General features: G+C 51.6%; 6 protein-coding genes across 6 annotated transcripts; 3 read left to right on the top strand and 3 right to left on the bottom strand.

Annotated features, from left to right (window-relative positions):
- Positions 1–2,465: 2,465 nt before the first annotated feature.
- J4E82_000153 (uncharacterized protein) lies at positions 2,466–3,439 on the bottom strand (the record flags this gene model as incomplete). Its single annotated transcript, XM_051726476.1, has 2 exons — positions 2,466–3,314; positions 3,374–3,439. 2 exons carry the CDS (start codon positions 3,437–3,439, stop codon positions 2,466–2,468), a joined length of 915 nt encoding a protein of 304 aa, XP_051593658.1.
- Positions 3,440–5,898: 2,459 nt separating this feature from the next.
- Positions 5,899–6,531, top strand: J4E82_000154 (uncharacterized protein; the record flags this gene model as incomplete). The annotated part of the gene is made up of 2 exons (XM_051726477.1): positions 5,899–5,937; positions 5,989–6,531. The coding sequence occupies 2 exons, from the start codon at positions 5,899–5,901 to the stop codon at positions 6,529–6,531; spliced, it is 582 nt and encodes a 193-aa protein (XP_051593659.1).
- Positions 6,532–7,483: 952 nt separating this feature from the next.
- Positions 7,484–9,826, top strand: J4E82_000155 (uncharacterized protein; the record flags this gene model as incomplete). The annotated part of the gene is made up of 1 exon (XM_051726478.1): positions 7,484–9,826. One exon carries the CDS (start codon positions 7,484–7,486, stop codon positions 9,824–9,826), a length of 2,343 nt encoding a protein of 780 aa, XP_051593660.1.
- Positions 9,827–10,509: 683 nt separating this feature from the next.
- J4E82_000156 (uncharacterized protein) lies at positions 10,510–11,976 on the bottom strand (the record flags this gene model as incomplete). Its single annotated transcript, XM_051726479.1, has 2 exons — positions 10,510–11,738; positions 11,793–11,976. The coding sequence occupies 2 exons, from the start codon at positions 11,974–11,976 to the stop codon at positions 10,510–10,512; spliced, it is 1,413 nt and encodes a 470-aa protein (XP_051593661.1).
- Positions 11,977–12,911: 935 nt separating this feature from the next.
- J4E82_000157 (uncharacterized protein) lies at positions 12,912–16,619 on the bottom strand (the record flags this gene model as incomplete). Its single annotated transcript, XM_051726480.1, has 3 exons — positions 12,912–16,453; positions 16,509–16,553; positions 16,601–16,619. 3 exons carry the CDS (start codon positions 16,617–16,619, stop codon positions 12,912–12,914), a joined length of 3,606 nt encoding a protein of 1,201 aa, XP_051593662.1.
- A 2,670-nt stretch (positions 16,620–19,289) lies between these two features.
- J4E82_000158 (uncharacterized protein) lies at positions 19,290–21,959 on the top strand (the record flags this gene model as incomplete). Its single annotated transcript, XM_051726481.1, has 3 exons — positions 19,290–19,394; positions 19,445–19,611; positions 19,658–21,959. 3 exons carry the CDS (start codon positions 19,290–19,292, stop codon positions 21,957–21,959), a joined length of 2,574 nt encoding a protein of 857 aa, XP_051593663.1.
- Positions 21,960–22,380: the final 421 nt, after the last annotated feature.

Here is a 22,380-nt window from a genome sequence, read left to right on the forward strand (position 1 = left end):
TTTTACTAGCAAAACCCCTTCCACAGACCGCACGATCGTGGTCCATCGTTGCTCTATGTGACAAGGGCTGTAACGGCCTGATCAAAGCGACTGGATCCCAGCGATAGACTTGGTGTTGATAGAGAGAGCATTCACCTTACCTACACTAGATTCCAATTCCATGTGCTATGGCTCGGCCCGAACATGTTCGAAGTGACTAATCCCTACCAAGCTCATGTCTCACAGACCACACCCACCTCTACCATCCTCGTTGAAACAGTGTCCGTGCCACAAAGGGGCTCTGTCAGTGTAGAAGTGCCATCTCAGTTGCCTATGTGGCCTGTTCCCTGTTCCCAGGTTGAGAAAAGCAAGGTTCTATTTGCTACCGGAGCGGTGGGAGTGATTTCTTGGCTTCTCGGTGAGTGGTGTGCTCAGAACTGTTGCAAACAACAAATGGTAATGCGTTGCCAGTGGAGGCGTATTTAGCTATGAACCCATTGTCCGTGCCGTAAGCGAGCATGTCTACGAAGCGGAGGAGGCGGGGGTGAGCACGGAAACAGCCAATAAGAAAGCCAAATATTTATTGAAATAGTAACATACAGCACACATGATGGCGGTGATCATGGCTTGAGAACATGTCACCCGTTCGACCCGGGTTGTATCAGTCACCCAAACCTTGTAAATTGACAAGGGCCAGCGGTAGCGAGACTATAGTCTTGCCTCCATGCGTTCAGGTAGTGCTTCCAGCGGCCGGAGGAACGGTTATATGACCCGAATGGCCTCAGATACGACCAACTGCTACCAGGTTGGTGGTTGCGGAATCCAGTGAGCTGGTAACATTTCCCATATGGTAGTTATCCCATTGATTGTGTGGGTAGCATGAGCAACACGAATCCTGTGCGCCTGTGCTTTTGAGTGTTCATCGTTCCTGCATTCTGACAGAGCACCCACCCATACACACACATAATGATGACACGAACGACGAAGGAATACAGTACCTGCAGTTGGGGATGACACTACCGACCGAGAGCAAGCCACCAGGAGGGGCGCGACACTGCCTGCTCGGAGGACCTACAAGGTTTGCTGTGATACGAAGTGACTTGAAGGATCAAGAGTTCAAGAAGGCCTAGACACGATACTGCATACCGCTAAATGGCGCCGAAACTGCTGCTAGGGATGGAATACAACTGCAGGATCTGCCGAGTAAGCCATACGCATCCTTTACGGATGAGCTGTGCCCGTGTCTGACAAGCGCCGTGGCGTTCTAGCCGCTGTGTGAGTGGCTACGGCACTGTGTTCGCAAGAGATGCGGCATGAGGCGTGAACGATGGGACGGTCCGTCAGGTTGTAGCGATTAGGCCTCCGCAACGGGCCGAAGCAGTGTTCAGAGTGAAAAGCAACAGGTTGCACTATGTACAGTAGTTCATCCTTCCTCATGAACGTCTCTAATGATGCCAGGGCGCATCTGAAGCTGTGACGCAGCCGTCCAACTGGGAAAAAACTTCCTCATTACGGCTGTGTGTTAAACCAGTGATCAGCCACTGACAGGTGCGCGTGAAACCCTGATTCGCTGTTCCCAGCCAGTCTTCTACATCTACCAATCAATGCGCGGCCCACTCATACAATATTCTCCTGGTTGCATAGCAACAAACTGAACCAGGCTTTGCTTGATTTGTGCCTCTTTCGCGTATGCATCTCAGATGTTGTGTCTAGGCACCATGCCTGCAGCTACGAGGTACTCATGCGCAAAAACGTATACGCATTTTGGTACCTTGCATCGAGTTCTTTAGCGTAGACCTTAGGAATTTGATGTGGTATACACACGTAAGCAATGCAAGTATCACCGTGGAAGGTCGCCAGTGATTCGGAGTGGCAAATGGGTTGTGAAGTCCGATGAAGACGAAAGGCTTGTCTAAGATATTCCGTCGGTGTCATATGATCAGCATTTGTGTGACCTCGGCTGCATGGTTGAAGATCATATCAGACAAACCATGGCTCTGATAAGAGTATGATAGTGGAGGCAGGGTGATCTTTTCGCGTGGGAGCAATGGGTAGCAGCGTTGTCATAGTGGGCTTGTGGTGAGGCGCAAGCTCGCTGGGGCTCACCCGATGCACGGAGAATCGGTGATGAGTAGGTGTGCGAGAACCAATCTTGTGAAAGAGATAAATTTAGCCGTTCAACCGCTCGCGTGGTAAGACTAACCGACTACACCTCTGAACGCCACGAGCCTGGTTGCATCACTTGGAATCGTGTACATACCAGGATCCTCGTGGAAAAGGTAGTAAACACGTTTCTTGGCTAATGCAGAAGGCCGCTCATAGCATGGGGCTGCAAGCAGAACGGACACTGCAGGTAGGAAGAGAAAACAGCGACAAAAACGGCAATTCTGATAGAAATATGTACTGTGTGATACACACATCGCAGAGCGCCAATGTACCGTGAGTGTGCATCGTCAAGTGTAACAATAGCATCGCTATGGAATAGGTCAGCCCTCCCAGACTGGTGCATAACTTGTCGCTGCATTCAAGTCGTACAAGAACGGTGCTGATGTGAGGACCGTCATGTCGGTGACAGTAGGTCTGTAAAACGTCGATTCAGGTTGAATTGAGTCCAGGTCATTTCCGAATTGGTACTGGGCTGAAGAGGCCATCGCGCCGAGATGTGATACTGATTCGTCCAGCTTGTATTGCAGTAGATCCGGGAGGTCATAAAGAGACCATGGTACCTGCGCTGTTGGCACCATGTTTGTGGAGTTTGGTACAACCCATCTCTCCGGTGGAAAACCCGCAGCACTAACTTCGAACTCAACTCCATCTAACATGTGCATTTCATTAAACCACGAATCATCGTACTGGTGATAATCCAGATCGTTCAATACGGATACGTGTTCGTAAAGGGTGACTGGGCTGGGTGTCTGTGGTGATATAGCGCCTAGGTGGAGATGATTGTCCGCATCCATAGGCCGCGCGAAGATGCTCGGGTCATACATGGGGCCGTCTACATGAGCATAGCAGTTGTAAGAAACTTGTGGCCCTTGCGATAGGATCGGGGCGAGCATAGGAAAGCTCGGAAGTCCTGACTCCTGACAACTAGATGTTGCGGTACTTTCGGAATCAACATAAGGTGTGGCAGAGGTAATTCCAGGCTCTTTGGAAACAGGTAAGCTAACAGACGAGACATGTAAGTGTCGATTTGAGATAGCTTTGGCAGCAGGATATCTCGGTAATCTAGGTTGTTTCTTGACGCTTGATCGACCGTGGTTGTCTGATGTGCGACGAGTGGATCTCGGTTGACATTTGATACCTTTAGTGATGCACCGAGAGCATGAAGGTAACTATGAAGTGTTAGTGTTGGGAAATTCGGTCAGGCGGAATATACGCGATTCTCACATACCGCTTTGTTGCACTTAGTCTTTGCTTTGGCGCATGTAACGCATGCTATCGCTCTTCTCGACGGCATTCTAGCGTACGGGTTGTGTTGCTGAGGCTGAGTAGATACGTGAAAAGACGAGCCTCGTGAAGCAATGGAGGTCATTACATCCATCGCGTTCGAATGTTTGGTTCGGTGGGAGAAATTGAACTGTTGTATGCCGCATGTGCCCACTGTTGTCACTGTACGCTTCGAGTCAACGTTGGAAAGGGACAGTCAACCGATCAAAAGTGCGAGCGTTTTGAATAAAATATGCTGAAGCTCAGGAATTGTTCAGGGGCTTGTCGACTGAGCCGTGTTGGACTTGTTCATTTTAGAGAGTCAGACAGAACGAGGATTAAGAGATTCACTCAATGACTGATCGTCTACGACGTTCGGCTTGCGTGATGCTAAGCTTCGGGCTAAGATATTCATCTTCTGCCGAAAATCCTACATAGCAAAGGGGCCGTTCCAGTACCAATGAGGCGTTGTCCACAGGGCTGGAAGCTGAGCCAGAGTATCTTGGAGTAGTTTAGCTAGATGTGGCTACTGGGAGCAGCTAGCACGATACGCCACCTCGGACGTGCCTTGGACGCATAGCCATGGTGGATAGTGCCTCAGCGGGTGAGTAGTAACAAGGGTGTTCTGCGTGCTGACAGGACCCGCGCTGTTGGGTTTCGGTATATCCACGACGACAGACCGTACACAACTTGTGGTGTGGCTCGAGCCTTACCAGTCCGGGTGGTTGGCTGAGTACGTATTCATCTCAAACGTGTGCCTAGTGCGATTCGTTGCACTGAAATCTGAAATAAAGCTCAACCATATGGATTGACTGGTAGTCAGTAGGCACATGTAAGCTGAAATCAAACAGGTTCGTATGCAATACCCCCTTGTTATCCTGGCATCAAAAACGTTATCAGCGATATCCCCATCCAGGCGCAAGGTAGTCTTGCGGACGCCTACATAAGGAGAGCGGATAGAGATCAGGGCTGGAAAGTCGGTGGCGAGGCGTCGTGGTGCCTCGTACAAGGCTATTGTTGTAGATATAAGCTAATGACCCGAACGGACTATGGGAAGTGGCGCATTGTAGCAAGGTTGCATCGTGTGCCCCCTGCTTTGTATGGAGCGAGGCCATGGCAGCCTTAAGACGCTTAGTGTGGCAGGCTCTTGCAAGCTGTTTCTTTGTGGAGGAGCGATATCGGCGACGATGTTGATCGACATGGTAGCAATGTATGGTGTTTCACTCGTGAACGCGGCGCGGCCGGGAGGCTGGGTTGCTCCACGTCATTTTCCGAAAGGTGCACGGAGCGTTTTTGAAAACCAACTCAACAGCTGCACGAGGCACGCCAGACGAAAACCTTCCCATAAACATAATCTCGAACAGAGTCACAATCATTTCCTAGAAGGCTTTGGTCTCTCATACAGATTCCCACAGATACACAAAAAAGGAAGTCGGTTCTTGTAGTGACAACATGTAGACATTTCCCCGATTTGTGATTGACACCAACACACGACCTCGGACAAGAAACAGAGCATCTACAGGATCGCGGATTTGTCCTCCAGGATTCAGGACTTGAAAAATTCCTGTTGTGGTTGCTCTATCATAAGCCAACTATGATTAGGATTGCTGCGCGTAAAGACAGACCTTTCCGGAACGATCGGCGTCCGGAAGTTCACTTGTGAGCAGTGCCCATAATACCCAGATGTAGTTATAGACGCAGATGCTCTATCGTTACGAAGGATTCGAGCGGTGAGCTAACAAGTGTCCGAAAGGTAAACTAAAGTTGACCAACATGGGGCCATTGCATGAGCACAGCTTGTGTGGGAACTTCTTTCCTAAGAGTCATCATCTTTAGACTTAGTCGCTTCTGAATACAATTGGTTGTAAATTTGCGACTCCCATGACAATGGGGTTTCATCGTGCGTTTTGCATACCGTTTTGCCAGCCACCATCAGAAACCTCTGCAGACCACAGCTTCCCATCACGTATAGCTGCAGGAACGAGCAGCGAGGAGCCGAGAGTGGAACCCAACACGTCATATATAGATGGAATTGTACGCAAAGAGATGCGGGTATCTATCGAAACCGTGGTAGCTATACATATCTGAATGTTAACGGTCACTAGGGGGTGCTCGCACGAGTAGAGACTAGCACATTTGCAGCTTAGTCGATCGGGCACATCTGCATCGCGCCTGCCTCTGCATCACGCACATCCTCCAGGGTCCGCAGTTTCAACCAATCTCATCAACTGCTCCATTCACGCTATCACCTGTATCACTACATCAATTTTTGAGCATCCTAGGGACATCAAGAGCATGGCAGGACGAGGGATCAGCGAGTTGTACCCTGCTAGATTTCTCGCGGAAAGCGCCCACCCCGAGAAAACCTCGAATCCTCCTGACCTTCTCATCTTAAATCAGCCAATAGCCCACTTCACTGCATTTTTACGTCTTTGGAAACACACTGGCTTTCGCATATGTGCCGATGGCGGCGCCAATAGACTTTTCGATATGCTGAAAGATGATTTGATCCAGCAGCGCGAACAATACGTGAGTAGAATTGTGGTTTTTAATGTCAATATCAGTTGCTGATATTTGTAGCTACCCGATATGATTCATGGGGACTTGGACTCGTTACGCGATGATGTACGTGAGTACTACGAAGCACGAGGTGTTCCTGTGTTACGAGACCGTGACCAGTACAGCACAGATTTTGGAAAATGCATGCAAAAAATTTCGTTGCGTATTACTTCCTCGGCTGTGCGAGATGTCATTGTTCTTGGTACCTTGGGTGGGAGGGTTGACCAGGGCCTTGGACTCTTGAACGAAATGTACAGGGAACAGACTCAACATACCGACCTGCGTTTATGGCTATTCTCCGAGTCCAATCTGAGTTTTGTGCTGAGGAGCGGAGAGACTCTGCTAAGAGGGATCCAAGAAAGTGGCACTTTCACAGAGAACGTGGGGTTTCTTCCTATATATGGGCCAGCGGTTATCTCTACCGAAGGGCTAGAGTGGGATGTCAAGGAGTGGGACACGCAAATGGGTGGCCAGGTCAGTACGAGCAACCACGTTAAAGCGAACGATGTAAGAGTCGAGACGGACGCGCCGATACTGTTCACTATAGAAACGGCGCCTTTGTGATATGTTGGAATATGTACGCGTACAGCATGCACGTTTTGCGGTATCGTGCTACATGCGGGCTTGACATGCTTGCGACTTATCAAAAGAGAAATGCACGTACGGGTTGCCTCGTGCTAAGTGTACAAGCACACCGTTATTGTGTAACGTCTCAAGTACCTTCAGAGGCTGTCCGTCTCGAGGATAGTGGATCAGGGCTGTCATGAGGTAAGCGTGTTACTGATCTATCGTGCCTTCCACGGTTCGAGCAATCGGAACAAAGTACGACATGCGAGTCGAATACATCATGAATTGGGGACTCTTCTCCGGTCGCGACGGTGATGGCACCTTTTCAGTCCTAAACAGCAGAGTTGTGCCAGCAACGGTCCGGGTGTGGTGGAAGCATGAGGAGAGTCCGACGCGCAACACAGCACAGGCGCAGGGAACGGTTCCTGCCTATCTTCGGGACTGCGACAGCTACATGTTGGCTACCGTTGGGGAAGCTGTGATTGGCTGTGTGGTCGTCAATCCGCCTTCACCATCAAAGCTGCTATAGGCTTGTATTCCCACTCAAACAATCAACGCGCTTGCCAGGCCAACATCGCTACTCACTGTTGCTACCACTGGACCCCTTGGAAGTTATTTCGCTCACGTTCACGACTTTCCCTCCCGCAAGCACCCCGCTCTCTGTGTTGCTCACTTACAGCTGCTATATCCACTCCTCACGTCCCACCGCGTCAAAGCTCTCCGACTAGCAACTTACCCTTCGACGTCAGGCACCGTACACTCGCGGCTCTTCGCCTCCAGATATCCTCTGCTCGCCCATTCTATACGATACATAGCAAAGCGTTCTATCGACAAAAACACTACTAACGACGTCGCAATTGGTGTGAGCTGCACAACATAGGGCCGGCTGTGGGGCAAACCGCCGGCGCGTACACCATTCGGTCGCTCGTTGCCCAAAGAAGCGGGGCCAATGGCGTCCATACGAAGGGTCGCTTCGCACACATCCTCGGAATACTCAGAATCACCACAAAGTCGAGATGAGCAGCCTAGACGGTCGTCGTCGAGCTCAGGTGTAGAACGGGAAGTTGCGTTTCCCCACAACACCAACACAGAAGGAGTATCCGAGCAAGCAGGAGCAGCCGAAAAGCCACTGATTAGCCATTCGAGCGGCAGTCAGAGTCCGGCTTCTGATCATGGCTTCGATTTCGGCATCCTTCCGTCGGCAGAGCGCTCCTCCTCCCCCTTGCCCTTCGCGCCTATTGTGCCTTCGCCGCTTGCAAACTCCAGATCGGCGAGCCATGAAAGCTCAGAAGGGAACGAGATGCTCTCGAGCGATGAGACGCAGACGAAGAAGAATCGACCGCGCACCACGGCGGGTCGGCTTCACTTGCGCCTTCCGCCCCGGACTCACCTGAGAACACCAAAGGCGAGGAGTACGACAGACTTGTCAAGCCAAGCACCTCGCTCTCCTGGCACCCCACTCACGTTACAAGATCTGGGCACCGACTATACTCGCTATTTCAATCCCTTCTCAGACGCCGCCACTAGTACTCCTAGCCGTAGTCGAAGGACTTCCTTGTCAGAACGTCGGTCTTACGGTAGGCTGGGTGTGGACTCGCGCACCACCACTCCGCCGCCCGGTTTACCGCTGACCAATCCGTTTCTTACGCCCAATGACTCTGCGACGGGACTCAATGAAAATGCTCATGACCTGTACGACACAAAGAAGAATGTGTCCTTTATTGACGATAGATTGACGGCGCCATACGAGGAAAAGGGAATGGCCTCTTGGCCACTAGTATGCGATCAAGAGGAAGCTGACGATGAAATGCACATGCCTCGCGATGATGATGACATCAAGTTCAAACCCAGGATACGCGACCATTTCACAAGAGACAGCATCATGTCCACCATCGGCTTAGCGTTTATGATATGTGGGCTACTATTTATATTTGTCGGACTTCCAGTGCTTTCCGCAGTAGGCATTATCGATTATAATTCAGCCTACGGCATGCCGCTGAGTATGTTTCCTAATCCATGGAGGCCTCAAATCTGGGCAACAGTCAACAACAAAAGATATCCACTTTTGGAGAATATACGTAAGGGCCTGATTGACCCGGACACACCCGACTCTGTGAAAACAAGAACTGGGGAGTTCGGCGACGAATACGTGCTGGTTTTCAGCGACGAGTTCAACGACAACAATCGTACGTTCTACGAAGGAGACGACCCGTACTTCTATGCACCCAACGTGTGGTATGGTGCGACGCAGGATATTGAATGGTACGATCCGGATGCTGTTACCACCCACGACGGCACACTCCAGCTGCGCTTAGAAGAGTTCTTCAATCACGGCCTCAAGTTTCGGTCTGGAATGCTGAACAGTTGGAACCAGCTGTGCTTCAAAGGTGGCATCTTCGAAGTCTCAGTATCACTACCAGGTCCAGCCGGTGTACAAGGACTTTGGCCTGGTGCGTGGACGATGGGCAACCTCGGCCGGCCAGGCTACTTGAGTACAACCGATGGCCTGTGGCCCTACACTTACCAAGCTTGCGACGCTGGCATCACGCCCAACCAATCTAGCCCTGACGGCCTGTCTCACTTGCCTGGACAACGACTGAACTCGTGCACCTGCCCTGGTGAGGATCATCCAACACCAGGGACGGGAAGAGGAGTGCCAGAGATCGATATCATTGAGGTGGGTGCCACATCAGGCTACCCAGGTCCAAATGGTCTTCCAATAGCGACACAAAGCTATCAAGTTGCGCCATTCGATATCTGGTACTATCCAAATTACAACTACACGGCGTTGCCAGACCTTCGTTACAGTGGACTCAACACTTACTCCGGCGGAGCCTTCCAACAGGCCATCTCTGCCACCACGATACTGAACAAAGATTGGTTCGATAACAAGCAGTATCAACGGTTCTCTTTCGAGTATGTTCCAGGAGAAGGCAAAGATGCTTATATATCCTGGAAAGTGGGCGACCAAACAATGTTTATCATGGACGGGCGCGCTATAGGACCAAACGGCAACATCCAGGCCCGCCAAATCGCGCAGGAACCATTATCACTCATTCTAAACATGGGTCTCAGTAATTCGTGGACCTGGATCGACTGGAAGAACCTGGTTTTTCCTACTACCATACGTTTCGACTACGTGAGGTGGTACCAGAAGAAAGGCGAGGAGATGGTTACGTGCGATCCCCCAGGCTTCGAGACTACAGACTACATCAAAAAGCATCCAAGAGCTTACAACAATCCTAACTTTACTGTACATATCTGCCTTGCTATCGTAAAGTCAGACAACTAACTTAAAGCAGTCATGGGATCAAACTGGTTACGACTGGCCAAAGCACAAGCTTAACAGCGAATGCTGACCTCTACGCCCTGAAACCAAAGGACGATAACGATTGACGAACTACCATGCGCACGAACCCCCGCAAGTTGCTTGGGGCATCTTCTGTTAGACCTTGTAATTGCACGACAGTATACGATTACTACGAAACGGCATACTCGAACCGCACAAATGTGTCGAGAACAGGCACATGGCTGTCGTATGGGGACACGCGAACGATAGTGTTTCTGCGAGGGACACAGCATGGGACTGGTCTTGGCCATGTTTAGGCTATATGTATCATCCCTTGCATATGGGAAGGTTTATCGATTTTCGGCGGCATCATGCCATTCTGCAATTTTTGGTAGGTGTTTATACATAGCGTAGCGTAACGATAACTTTGGATGGAACGTACCCAACTTCTTGATAGTGGAATTGTTCATATGACGCCTGCAGCAAACAGGGCTGACCAGTGCATTGCTGGACAAAACGAATTCACAAGATTGAGGCGTTGTTCCTGAACGTTACGAAAAGTTGCGAAAAGAGAGGGGAAAACACATCGGCCAACTTCTTCGTAAGGTGATTGTAATCAGCATTGCAGACTCCAAGGGTGATGTATATACAGCCCGTCCTCCAAAGGTCGATGCGGAACGCAATCCCTATACCTCCTCCTCCTCTACACAAGTAGCGTCCTTGCACTTCTTCTTATCGCAAACCTTGTGAAAGTCCTTGTGAGACTTTGCGCCCTTTCCAATGATTTTTCTAAACATTCCAAACTCGCAACTCGCACCGGGACCATCCTGGCAATCAGGAATTGGCCTTGGTGCAGAGTTAGCAATGAATCTTACATAGGTGCCTGGCTCGTCGCCATGAACGCCACCACGCTCGCAGGTCATCTTTTCCATACCAACGTGGCCAAGGAAGGGAATCAGGTCGCTCATCTTCCATGCACGCGTCCAGTTGATGTGGTCGGTGGGAAACTGCTCTGCGGCGTCGGAAGAGCTGTTGAATAACCCGAGAGCAGTGGCGATGAAAGGCGGGACTTCGCGATGAGTGAAACCGAGAAAGAAGCGCTGCTGATCGGGCCAGCCATCGCCGGGTGTGTCATGCTTTTCAATGTGTGCGAAAAGTTCAGATTGAGCCTGGAGCCACGGGAAACCGAGGTAAGGAGAGAGAGGGTTGAGAGGACCGACCATGTAGGCATATTTCAGGTCCCATGCGTACTCGTACGCCATCCATTCCGAGTCTGTGAATTGCTCGCAGATGGGGCTTCGCTCGCCCTTGATAGCAGACTCGTAACCACACAGCATTTGGAAGCCGACAACATCCTTGGGCTCAAGCTTGAACGGTGTGTAAGGCGAGAGGCGATGCGCGACGCTAGCACCATAGAGATCGATGACCTTCTTCTGCTGCTTCTCACCAGGTTTCTTGGAGAAGTTTTTGCACGACTTGTGTGGAATCAAGCTCTCCATGCTTCCATTTGTGTTTTCCGTAATCCTGACGATCTCGATGTCGTCCTTTTGCGGGAACGCCTTGACAAAGTTCTCAGCCGTGTCAAACGTCCTGCTCTTCTTGTCTGCCAATATCCTCTTCGTGTCTGGGACGAGGTGATGGTATCGTTGCAACAGATGCTTGCCTACCAGCTCAGCATCCACAGCGCCAGAGGGTGTCAGTTCCTCCAACCTATCTTCCAAGATTGGGGACTGCCACTTCTCCATGAAGGCCAATGGGCCAGTCCATCCTTGGCGATGTTGTTCGAGCTTCCAGAGGAAAGGCTTGATGTATTCCTCGTATTCAGCGTCGTTGGAGTAGATGGCACCGTGTCGGATGATGTACGATGCGGCGGTGACGTTGCAGCCGATGGGAGGTTGGTGCTCGAGACCAAAACCTGTGTATGGAGTCAGATTGGGCTTATCCTGCAGCTTCAGAGAATGGTACACACCGACTGCATCAAAGTATGGCGAGATACCAGGGAGATGCAACAAAGGATCAAACTTGTAGTTTTGCGAATGGTCCAGAGGCCGAAGTGGTGATTGAGCTTGACTCTGGCTTTGGAGGAATGTCGGCAATGTTAAAGCCGAGGCTGATCCTACCAGCGCGAGCGCAAGAGACAGCATATTAGACATTAGACTTGTGATGCGAGCAATTGTGAGGTGTTGTCGCGAACCGATAATTATACCAGGTCAATTGACCTATGATGAAAGGTTTTGACGGGGCATTTGCGCGGTTTTGACGTTTTGTTTTCAGTGACGTAGATGGTTCTGCAAGGTACGCGCTTCACTAGCGCGCCGCACCGATCGCGCATGCTAGGGGCTTGGACGTCGTCACTTATTCGCTGTTATCTATGAACGTGCATATTGTCTGTAATCACACGGGGGACCAGATGCACTCAAGAAGAGACGAGCATGCAGTGAGTTTTACTGCACACGAAAGCGGATAGAAAAGCATAGATTAGAACGATGACTGTTTCAATTGCTATAGCCACGAACGTTTTTTTGAAGCAATGTACTGCCAGTGAAACGCTCATTCCCGCCACGAAGAGCCGTCACGTTCCTTATCCTGCCATATGCAGTGGGTAGGACAAGACATGTCGTTTGATAGGCATGTAGACAGACGCTGATCCATTGTCGCTCTTCCCCCGGCTCGAGCGTCGCCTGTCGCAAGCTTCGTTGTCGGAATATCCATATGTCGGCGTAGCAGACTCACCTGCTCCAACGGTACTCGCGCGCAAACTAAGATATTTCTAGTTCGTCAAAGCTATCTTTTCGCTTGGAGGATGAAGCTTCGATACCGGGACGGTTGCTTGTCTTCAGGTAATACCTACCATTGGTGACATACTGTCGAAGTAGCAGTTGTAAGCATAGTGAGCTGTTGTGTCGTTCGTATTGGATGCTAGCTGCAGCATCATAGATGATAATCATGTCCTAGAAAATCAGTCGCCCACGGAGGGCCTCGTAGTTAGCCTCGTGAAGATGAAGAGCGCTTCCGAAATGGTCGCGGATGATCAATGTCGACTGCAAGCGTTGTAGAGCTTGTGAGAAGCCTGGACTCGCACATCGTCTCAACGCTTCGATGTGAACACCGAAAGCGGCGTATGCATCGAAGCAGACGTTGCACCAGGCTCAGGGCGACTCTGCCGGGGAGAGGGTTGGGAGTCATACCAGTTGACATCTGACAGCTGTAGCTTCCGTGCACGCTGATTGCTGCGGTTTGCACCAGCTTTATCAAGGCGCGGCTGCGCGTATGGGTTCGGAGTCTTGTCCAGACCTTGAAAAGTTTCAGTACGTATTCTATTGGTATTAGGCGAGAGGGTGTAATGAAATGGTGAATCACCAGTCGTGTCATCAGCATCATCGCGAGCTTCGTTGTAGTTTAAGACGAGGCTCTTGATTCGCTGTCGTTCTTCTGTATCTGCTTGCTGCTTGTTACGCATAGCGACAGCAAAGGTTGAGTCAGAGGGCAGGTCAATAGATCGGGTCTGCGTCCTGTTGCCGCGCTTGCTGAGCAACGAGAATTTCATCGTCTGCGAGGGAGCTGGTACGACTGGAACGGGTACCTCGCTACCAACGTCGTCAGCGCTCACCGGAGCCTCGCGAGCGCGACGCATTGGAAGTGGCACATCGAAGACAGGCTTGCGGTCATGCTTGCGGGACTCTGCACTTTCTGACATCAGCTTAGCAAGCTCACGATCGAACTCAGCATCAGCTTCTGGGTCGCGTTCGTCTTCCTGCCGTGTGACCACAATCTGCTCTTCTTCTTCGTCCGAAGATGTTTGTTTCATAGGCTCGTCATCGTCGGAGTCCTCATCTTCATCGCCAGATGACTTATCTCCTTCGCCGTCAGGCAATACAACGTCCTCGTCTTCGGCACCATCCAGGTCATCGTCCGATGCGGACATGTCGTCCTCGTCAGGCTCTACAGGCTTGTCGGCTGACGCTGTTTGGTAGTTCTGTTTGACGGCTTCTGCAAAGACACGTGAAGCTTCTTCCAGGTTGGTGACTATCTTCCACTGCGGTCTCACTAGGTTGAAAGCATCTTGCACGATGAACTCAACGTCCATTGGCAACGCCTCCTTGATGCACACGTAATACTGCAGGTACGTGAGAAAGAAGTCAAGCTTCTTCTTCGCCGCGCCTTTGTCGTAATACATGCCACAGGTCTCCAAGAGATTACAGACAAGGCGAATACGGAAATAGTCGTCGGAAAGGTCCAGAGGGTTGTATCCTCCGGGCCGCGCATACCCACCTTCCCATCCGTAATTCAAAAGCTTGTACAGAGTGTCGAAAATGAGAGGCGAGTCGACTAACCGGTAGATGTACAATTCACCAAGGTACTTGACTTCTGAAATTCGGCGTTGGTTGAACTTGAAGTCGTTCAATTCTAATCCGAATGTGATAGATTCGAGAAGATCATCGATGACTGAGATGGCGAAGTCTTGGTGAAACCGATGGATTGTCCCCAGCATAACGGCTAGCAAGTGGATATTGCTGTACTTGATCTTCCCCGGCTTTGCAAAAACCTTATGGAGGAGATTGACTACCTCCTCTTCCTCCCAGTGCATCTTGCGTACCTGCTTAATGGTTTTGTCAAGCGTACGACGAGTCAGGTCTTGGTACATGATCTTGCGCAGGAAGAGCTCGACTGGTGTCCGTTCTTTCTGTTCGATTGCCGCACGCTCTGGCGGGTTTACGTAATACACAGCGTTCTCGATCAACATGCGCTCTTGTTGACCAATAACCTGAGCACCCTTCTTGCGTTGGAGGGTTTCTAGAAAAGAATGCATACGGGGAGAAGTTTCGGGGTTCCGAAGCAGATAACGTCCGCAATTCTCTAATAGATTGCATATGATTTCGATGTTCATTCGTGAGAAGTCGTCAAGGCTGACTTTTAAACAGTGGAAGATGACATGCTCAGGAACGACACCGAACTTGGTCAACTCTGCAAGGTAGCGTACGTTCTGTGTTCGCACCTGTCCCAGGAAATCTTTCGACTTTCGCCGCTGCAGGCTTCTGAACTCGTCGTCGAGGTAGGATACCAGCCCCTGAGAAACGTCTGCCATGTATTTTCCGAGGGTTGCAATGAGTCTAGAGTATAGAGGGAGTAGATCGGATCGGCCCTTTGGAATCTCTTGTACGGCCTTGATGAGGCGGTTGCGGGAAGCTTTTGAGTTCAGAAAGCAAAAGTCCATGGCAGTCTGGTCGACAGCATCCTTTGTTGCAAGTTCTGGAAGGCGTGCCAATAGGGCATCGACCTGGGCTCCAACGGATTTGTTCGCGATAGCAGTAGATTGGTCCTCGCCATCGGCCGGTTTTGTGTCATTTATAGCGTCCGGTGCCTCCTTCTCGATTGCCTCAGGCTTCGCCTCAATTTTCTTGCCAACCTGTTCATCACCATCTGTCTTCTTCTTCTTGACTTCTTCAAGTAGGATACCAGGAACGCGGTCCTTCAGGTCAATCAGATTTTCGTAGAAACGGCGCTCTTCCTCGTCTTCCCAGATGCCGGCGCCATCGCTTTGGCCACGCAGATATTCGCCCGCCTTGACCAGGCCAATAGCACCATCACCCGTGTTTGCGGAACTGTCTTTCTCTTTGAGATCTGGCATCTCAACACCCAAAGCGTCGGCGAGAATCTGCGCATTTGTCACCAATCGCTCTTGGGACTTCATCTGCTTCTCGTAGTTGGACTGGCGATCCTCGAAGACCTCGCCAGACTTGACGTACGCTTCGGCGTTCTTCCGGCCCTGGCTGAGTATGTGTTTCTGGTCGCGGAGGAGGTGCGTCTTGACATCTTCGAAGTAACGGGTAAGGATGTTCATGAAACGCTGTTGCAAGTCTGAGGAGATTATGGGCGGATCTTGCTCCTCGTCTTCAGCGCCAGAAGCCTCCCCGTTTTTGTCTGCAGTTGTAGTCCCGTCCTCGTTCACAGTCTTGCGACCCTCTGCAGAAGATGGCTTGGCACCCAGTATATCCCAAGCAAAAGCCTTGACGAAGATGACGACGAGGGGTAGATTGACATGTTCGCGATCGTGTCCCAGCATGTCCTTTAGAACCTCGAGCGGAAAAGGCTCAGCGTCGGCATTATCAGCACGCGACTTTGTCTTCGTAGAGCCTTCAACGAGTTTGCCATTGTCTTTGGCCTTGCTCGCTTCCTCAGGTCGGGCTACGTCATCCAGGCTGCGCAGAACACCCACGAGCCAGAGTTCGGTGGCGACTCGTAAGAGGATGCGCTGGCGGGCCAGGCGCTCCTTTTCCTCACGCTCGCGCACTTCGGGTGCCAATGTCTTCAGGTGCGACTTGTCCGGTGTGGCTAGGCCCCTCCCAATATACCAACCAATGTATCCTGTGAACTCTGTCGGGCCGAAGCGTTGATGGAGAGCGCTGACAATTTCTACACCGGCAGCAATCTCTCCAGGAGTCTTGAGCTTGCACAGGCCTTCGTAACAGGCGGAGATAATTTCGGACAGATATTTATGGAGGGACAGGGCGCGGATTTCTTGGAGGAACTGCGCTTGAGCGGCTGCGTTTACGGCGGTTCGCAGGCGTTTGATGAAGGCCGTATTCTTTTTCATGGACGAGTCGAGGGAGGCCTGCACGGCGAAGATGTCTGTGTACATGGTCAGCATAAGGGCTGCGACTGCAACTATTCTTGGCCCATGTACCTTGGTCGCCATCCCATGCGCGTATGTTTAATTCACGAAGCTCGCCTAGACGTTTTTAGCATTTCTTTGCCGCACACAGCGTGGACACATACGCTTCCTATGCCTCTCCATGGTGGAGTAGGCGATGCCGCAGTGGTGGAGGGGCGGTAGATAGCACGGATCGGTTATGATACGCGCACATGGAAGGTGGGAAATATATCAGGCGCAGTTGCTGCTTGCATTTGTTCGGGCTCGGTGAGACAAGCTCGAGTGAGAGCGTGCGTATTTGCGACTCTGGCAATGCCGCTGTCGAGAGGCTTCTTGTCGACGTTGCGGGTGGTTTGGTGAATTGTACCTGCAGCGAGTTCGCTCACGCATCGAAGCATCCGTGCGTCACCAAATGTCCCGCGGTTCAGACGAGGTGAATGACTAAGCCGAAATTGGCTTCTCCACACCAGAGTGCCCCTCAAACCGACTTTATCTGTATACATCGAGACATTACCTGCTAGTCACGATTCGACAACCAGTCTAACATCACTATACATTGGTGTTCTGATAATGCGGGTTCCAACGATGCACTTTGCGCAGCTCGACAATCCGAGTCAGTCATCGCTGAGACATGAATTGTCGTACCCAGGTAGACCTTTTCGAAGATTCACCACCAAGATCAAGTACCGACACAAGCAATGAGAGTCATGCTGTTTCTCTACATGACATTCGATATCACACTTAGGCGAAGACATCTTCAATTTGAGCTTTACCCGTAGTTCAGCCCTGTGGCGCTTTTATAGATGCGGAACTGGGAGCGAAAACGGTTACCTAGCTTCAAACTCTAACAATTCACCCCTGAGAATCGTCGCATGGCGCATTCTTTCGTCCTTGACTGGTCAACAGACGCACTAGAAAGCAAAATATCGTAGGCCTCAGGTTGCAGCTCAGGGGTCCGGTACGAAATCGCATGTCGATATGCCGCGGCGCTATTGCGGAATGTCGGTAAGCGCACTCGTCTCAACAGCGGCGATTCATGTGCGACACGGGCGTGTAAGATTGACATACGAGCCATGATCCCAGTCCTTCCAGAAGGAATGTCGAACATGGGGCAGCTCAACCGCATGTGTACACCGCTGTAAACAAGTCAACAATGCTAGACGTGCAGATGGCGATCCGTAACCGTTGGGCCGACAGCAAACAAGATTGAACAGCGTGGTAGCGAAAAGGATCAGCGCCTTGTCGTGCTCGGGTCAGGAAAAGCAGGTCCGAAACTACGGGACGACGCCGGTGCGCAACGACATTATCGATTGCGAGCCGTCCTCAGCCTCAGCGGAAGTGGGTTGGCGAGATCTATTCAAGGAAATATGGCAAAGACTGGCTCCAGTGCTGCAACGTTGACGTTGCTATATGCGATATGACGAGCGGGCGGTCCACCAAGCTGTGGAACATGCAAAAATTCATGATTACCGGTACGGACGGAAGCGGCACAGGTTTCCTCCTGTCAGTGTCCATGGATGTTGGGGGCCGCCGTCGCCGTTTCGTGCTTTTTGGAGCGGGTCGGCCTGGCATACCCACCGTGAGCTCGTATTCTCGTCGAGTATTTTCCTAGCGCTCGCAGCTCCAAGACTTGTGGAAGGAGAGGGAATAGGAAATAGGGATGAGGGGATACGGCTTCTTTTTCGCGACAGCCACCAGCCATAGACCAATGTGACAACCAAGCCTCTACCGCGATGTTCTGGGGCCGCTCGTGAGGAGTACGAGCGGCATCAAGGGCGTGGTGCCATTATTGGTTGGAGATGTCTCTAGGACAGTGAGCGATGCCGACCCCTGAACGCCCGGCGTCCACGCGAAGCTACCAGATGGCTTGGCAATGAAAGGCCACCAGCTGCATTGCATTGAAGGCGAATTTCCAACCACCATGGTGCCACGTCAAGCGAGAGCTGGAGACTCATCCTGCCGGACGAGACAGACTTTGTCCTTGAACACGGAGGCAGCGACAGTGCCGCGGCTCTCGATGCCCTTGATTGTGCCTCAAACACGCAGGCCCAAAAGGCTCATCTATCTGTGATGAGAAACATGCGAAACAGAGAGGAACACCTTGCCTGCAGTCTTCAGACAGCTAACGGTAGACGGCGCATGGGGACGCCCAAAATAACCTGCGAGGCTGCAGGCATAGTGCCGCCGGCGCGTGGTTTGGCACGAGTCGGGGCCACTAAGACCAGGCGTAGGCCTGCAAGCAACTCGCTTTCGACATCAAAGCGCGGGCTGCTTGCCCGATGTGGTTGGAGTGCCCCTGTGACGATCGTGCATCTCGACTGCTGCCCAGAAAAGCCAGGTCAATTTGGGTCAAGGCTATGTGGACCGAGCGCGCCCGCTTTTCGTGCTTGTAAACCAGCTCGATCCCCTCGTAGCAAGTTCCTTCCCTCCTCAAGGCGCTCCTCCCACACGACTCCGGACTGCCCTTGTGTGCAGTATCCTGTTATCTTGTTGATGATCTTGATCTGAGCCCTTCTTGTCCTTCCCACCCTTACACTCGTTTATCTGGGCGCTGCGAAGACTCACCATCCGCTTACATCACAACTACTACTACTACCACCGCCAAACACCAATACCTCACCACTACTAGTAGTTTTCTCGGCTCTCCAACATTTCTGGATTTACGTTTTCCCCCTCTCCGCTACTTGGACTAGTCATCTAGCCTTGTGCGACTGTTGGGTTCTTTGTTACTCAACATCTTCCCCTCTACTCGACCCGCCTCACTCGCTATCCCGCCTAACGACAACTACGAATATACATACCTAATATCCCGCCATGGTTTGGCAGGAGATGATGGGCCTCGCCGCCCGCGCGGTGGTTGCCCGCGCTGAGGTCGACGGCTCTATCCCAGACATTACCGACCCTTGGCCAGCTAAGGATGTGAGTACATCGCCTGCCGATCGTCTCGGTACTGAAACTGACTGCAATAGATTGCCTATGTTGCTATCATTGGTGGTCTCATGTTGGCTGCTCTGCTCGAGTGGTTCCTTTGGGTTGCCGCTTTCCTGTACTGCATTGTCAAGGTCTTCCAAAAGGCAGAGACGATCAGTGTTCGCATCTTGTCCATTTTCTTCGGTATCCTCTTCTTCGCGCTCCGGTAAGCATTCTAGTCCTCGCATGACAACCAAGTCTAACAGCAACAGTGCCATCTTCTTGCCAATCATGGTCGTTACCCTGCCTCTTCCCTCGCAAGTCACAAAGTACTTCCCCCAGGAGATGGTGGATTTCCTCCAGTGGTTCGCGTTTTGGTCTTTCGCCGGTCTGTTGACTGTTCCGTGGCTGTTCTGTGTTTACCAGCTTGTCACCCACTCCGTTGGTCGCAGCCGCAGGATCAAATCTGTTCTCGACGAGTCATCCGCTCCCAAGGTCGTCATTATCATGCCTTGCTACAAGGAAATTCCCGAGATTCTTCTCCGAACCTGCGACTCTCTGGTAGACTGTGAATACCCACCTTCCTGTCTGCACATCTTCCTCTCCTTCGACGGAGACCAGGAAGACGAGCTTTACCTGAACACCATCGAGAAGCTCGGCGTCCCTCTTACGCTCGACACATACCCCAAGTCTATCGATGTCATCTACCGTAGCTGCCGCATTACCATCTCCCGCTTCCCCCACGGTGGTAAACGTCACTGCCAGAAGAGGACCTTCAAGCTCATCGACAAGATTTACTCCGAGTATCTCAAGCGAAACGACAACTTGTTCGTGCTCTTCATCGACTCCGACTGCATCCTCGACAAGACTTGCATTCAAAACTTCATGTACGAGATGGAACTCAAGCCTGGCAGCAAGAAGAACATGTTGGCTCAGACTGGTGTTATTACGTCTACAACTGAAAAGAACTCGCTCATCACCCTTCTCCAAGATATGGAATACGTCCACGGTCAATTGTTCGAGCGTTCAGTCGAGTCCGGCTGTGGTGCCGTCACTTGCTTGCCCGGTGCTCTCACTATGCTTCGATTTTCTGCTTTCCGCAGAATGGCCAAGTACTACTTCGCTGACAAGGCCGAGCAATGCGACGATCTCTTCGACTACGGCAAGTGCCATCTGGGCGAGGACCGCTGGCTCACTCACTTGTTCATGATTGGTGCCAAAGAACGATACCAGATTCAGATGAACACTGGAGCTTTCTGCAAAACCGAAGCTGTACAAACCTACCAATCTCTGCTTAAGCAACGCCGCCGCTGGTTCTTGGGTTTTATCACCAACGAAGTTTGCATGTTGACTGACATTCGTCTCTGGAAGCGCTACCCAATTCTCCTCATCGTCCGCTTCATGCAGAACACCATCCGAACGACTGCGCTGCTCTTCTTCATCCTGTGTATCTCTTTGATCACTACCTCGCAAAAGGTTGCCAACCTTCCCGTTGGTTTCATTGCCATTTCTCTGGGTCTCAACTGGCTTCTCATGCTCTACTTTGGTGCCAAGCTCGGCCGTTACAAGATCATGCTGTACCCCCTCATGTTCATCGTCAACCCTTTCTTCAACTGGGTCTACATGGTCTACGGTATCTTCACTGCCGGTCAACGAACATGGGGTGGTCCTCGTGCCGACGCCGGTAGCGCTGACAACAAGACTACGCCCCAGGAGGCTATCGAGGCCGCTGAGGCTACTGGCGATGACCTGAACGTGGTTCCTGAGACCTTCAAGGCTGCTGCTGAAGCACACAAGCACCGCCCAGCTCCTATCCCCCTCCAGCCTGGCGAGAACATCGAGGGTCGCTTTGCTGCTGCGGAACGCCTACCCAACGGATGGTACCAGCAGGGCAACGACTCTGGCCTTACGCTTCCCAACACAATGCCCCGCAACCCCAACGTTCCTCACGTGCCTCTCCACCCTCGTTCCTCCATGGACTCGTTTGCTTCGCAAGAAACTTCTGCCGCCAACTCCATCTACATGCCCCGCCGTGTCGAGAGTTTCATGGACCCCGAGGATGCGCGCATCTACCACAAGACTCAACAAACACAAAAGCCTGCCGGTGGAGCCTTCTACGAGGAGCCACGGTCAGGACCATATGAAGTCGGTGCGGGTGCTAGTAAGGGCATGTACAGCGAGTCGGTCGACTCCATCGATGACGACTCTGTGTACCAGTCCAAGGGCCCACAACGGCCTGCGCAGATGCGTACCAACAGCGACCTTGCTCACGCCCCTGTCCGTACATCGCCGCTATCCAACCAGCAGACCGGTCTTGAGTCGCCCAAGCCTTCGTACAACAGGACAAACAGCATGGAGCAGCGTCAGGGACGCAGTCCTCTTGCTCGCCAATACGTCCACACTGCACCTGGTGACGGCATTGAGCTCCAGGCCCCACAGCAAAGCAGCCTGATGCGTGATGTATCACCTGCCCCGCTTGGTCAGCCCACGATGCCAGCGTCAAACCACGGACGAAGCGAGTCAACCGACTCCAAGAAGAGGAAGCGTCTTAGCAAGCAGCAGCCCCGCAAGTAAACGCCTTTCTTCGTCTTTTGATCTAGCGTCTTGATCTTTCGTCCATCTACCGCCTAGAAGGCTTTGTCAACGACACTTCAGCATTAACATTTTCCTATCATTAAACTTCGTGCGCATTGGATGTCCCGGCGTTTTCAGCGAGCACCGCAACACACCGCGAGTGTCTTTTCTCGCAAAAACTTTTCCTTACTGTACATATTATCATATCATTACATGACGGTGGGGTGTGTGGCATCAAAAATTACGGATCAGCCACACGGCGTGATTGTTGGTTAGTTCATGACTTGGTTCGCTCTCAGATGCCTCTTGGTATATATGTTGTAGGAGCTATGTGATGGATCATATACACATCACCTTTTCTGCGTAATGTCTAAAATGAACGTTTGCACAAGACGCTGAATGGAAATATTATTTCTGCCAT

The sequence above is a fragment of the Alternaria postmessia genome (genome assembly GCF_024291825.1).
Source record: "Alternaria postmessia strain BMP 2775 chromosome Unknown scaffold_1, whole genome shotgun sequence".
In the NCBI taxonomy this organism is placed as follows: domain Eukaryota; kingdom Fungi; phylum Ascomycota; class Dothideomycetes; order Pleosporales; family Pleosporaceae; genus Alternaria; species Alternaria postmessia.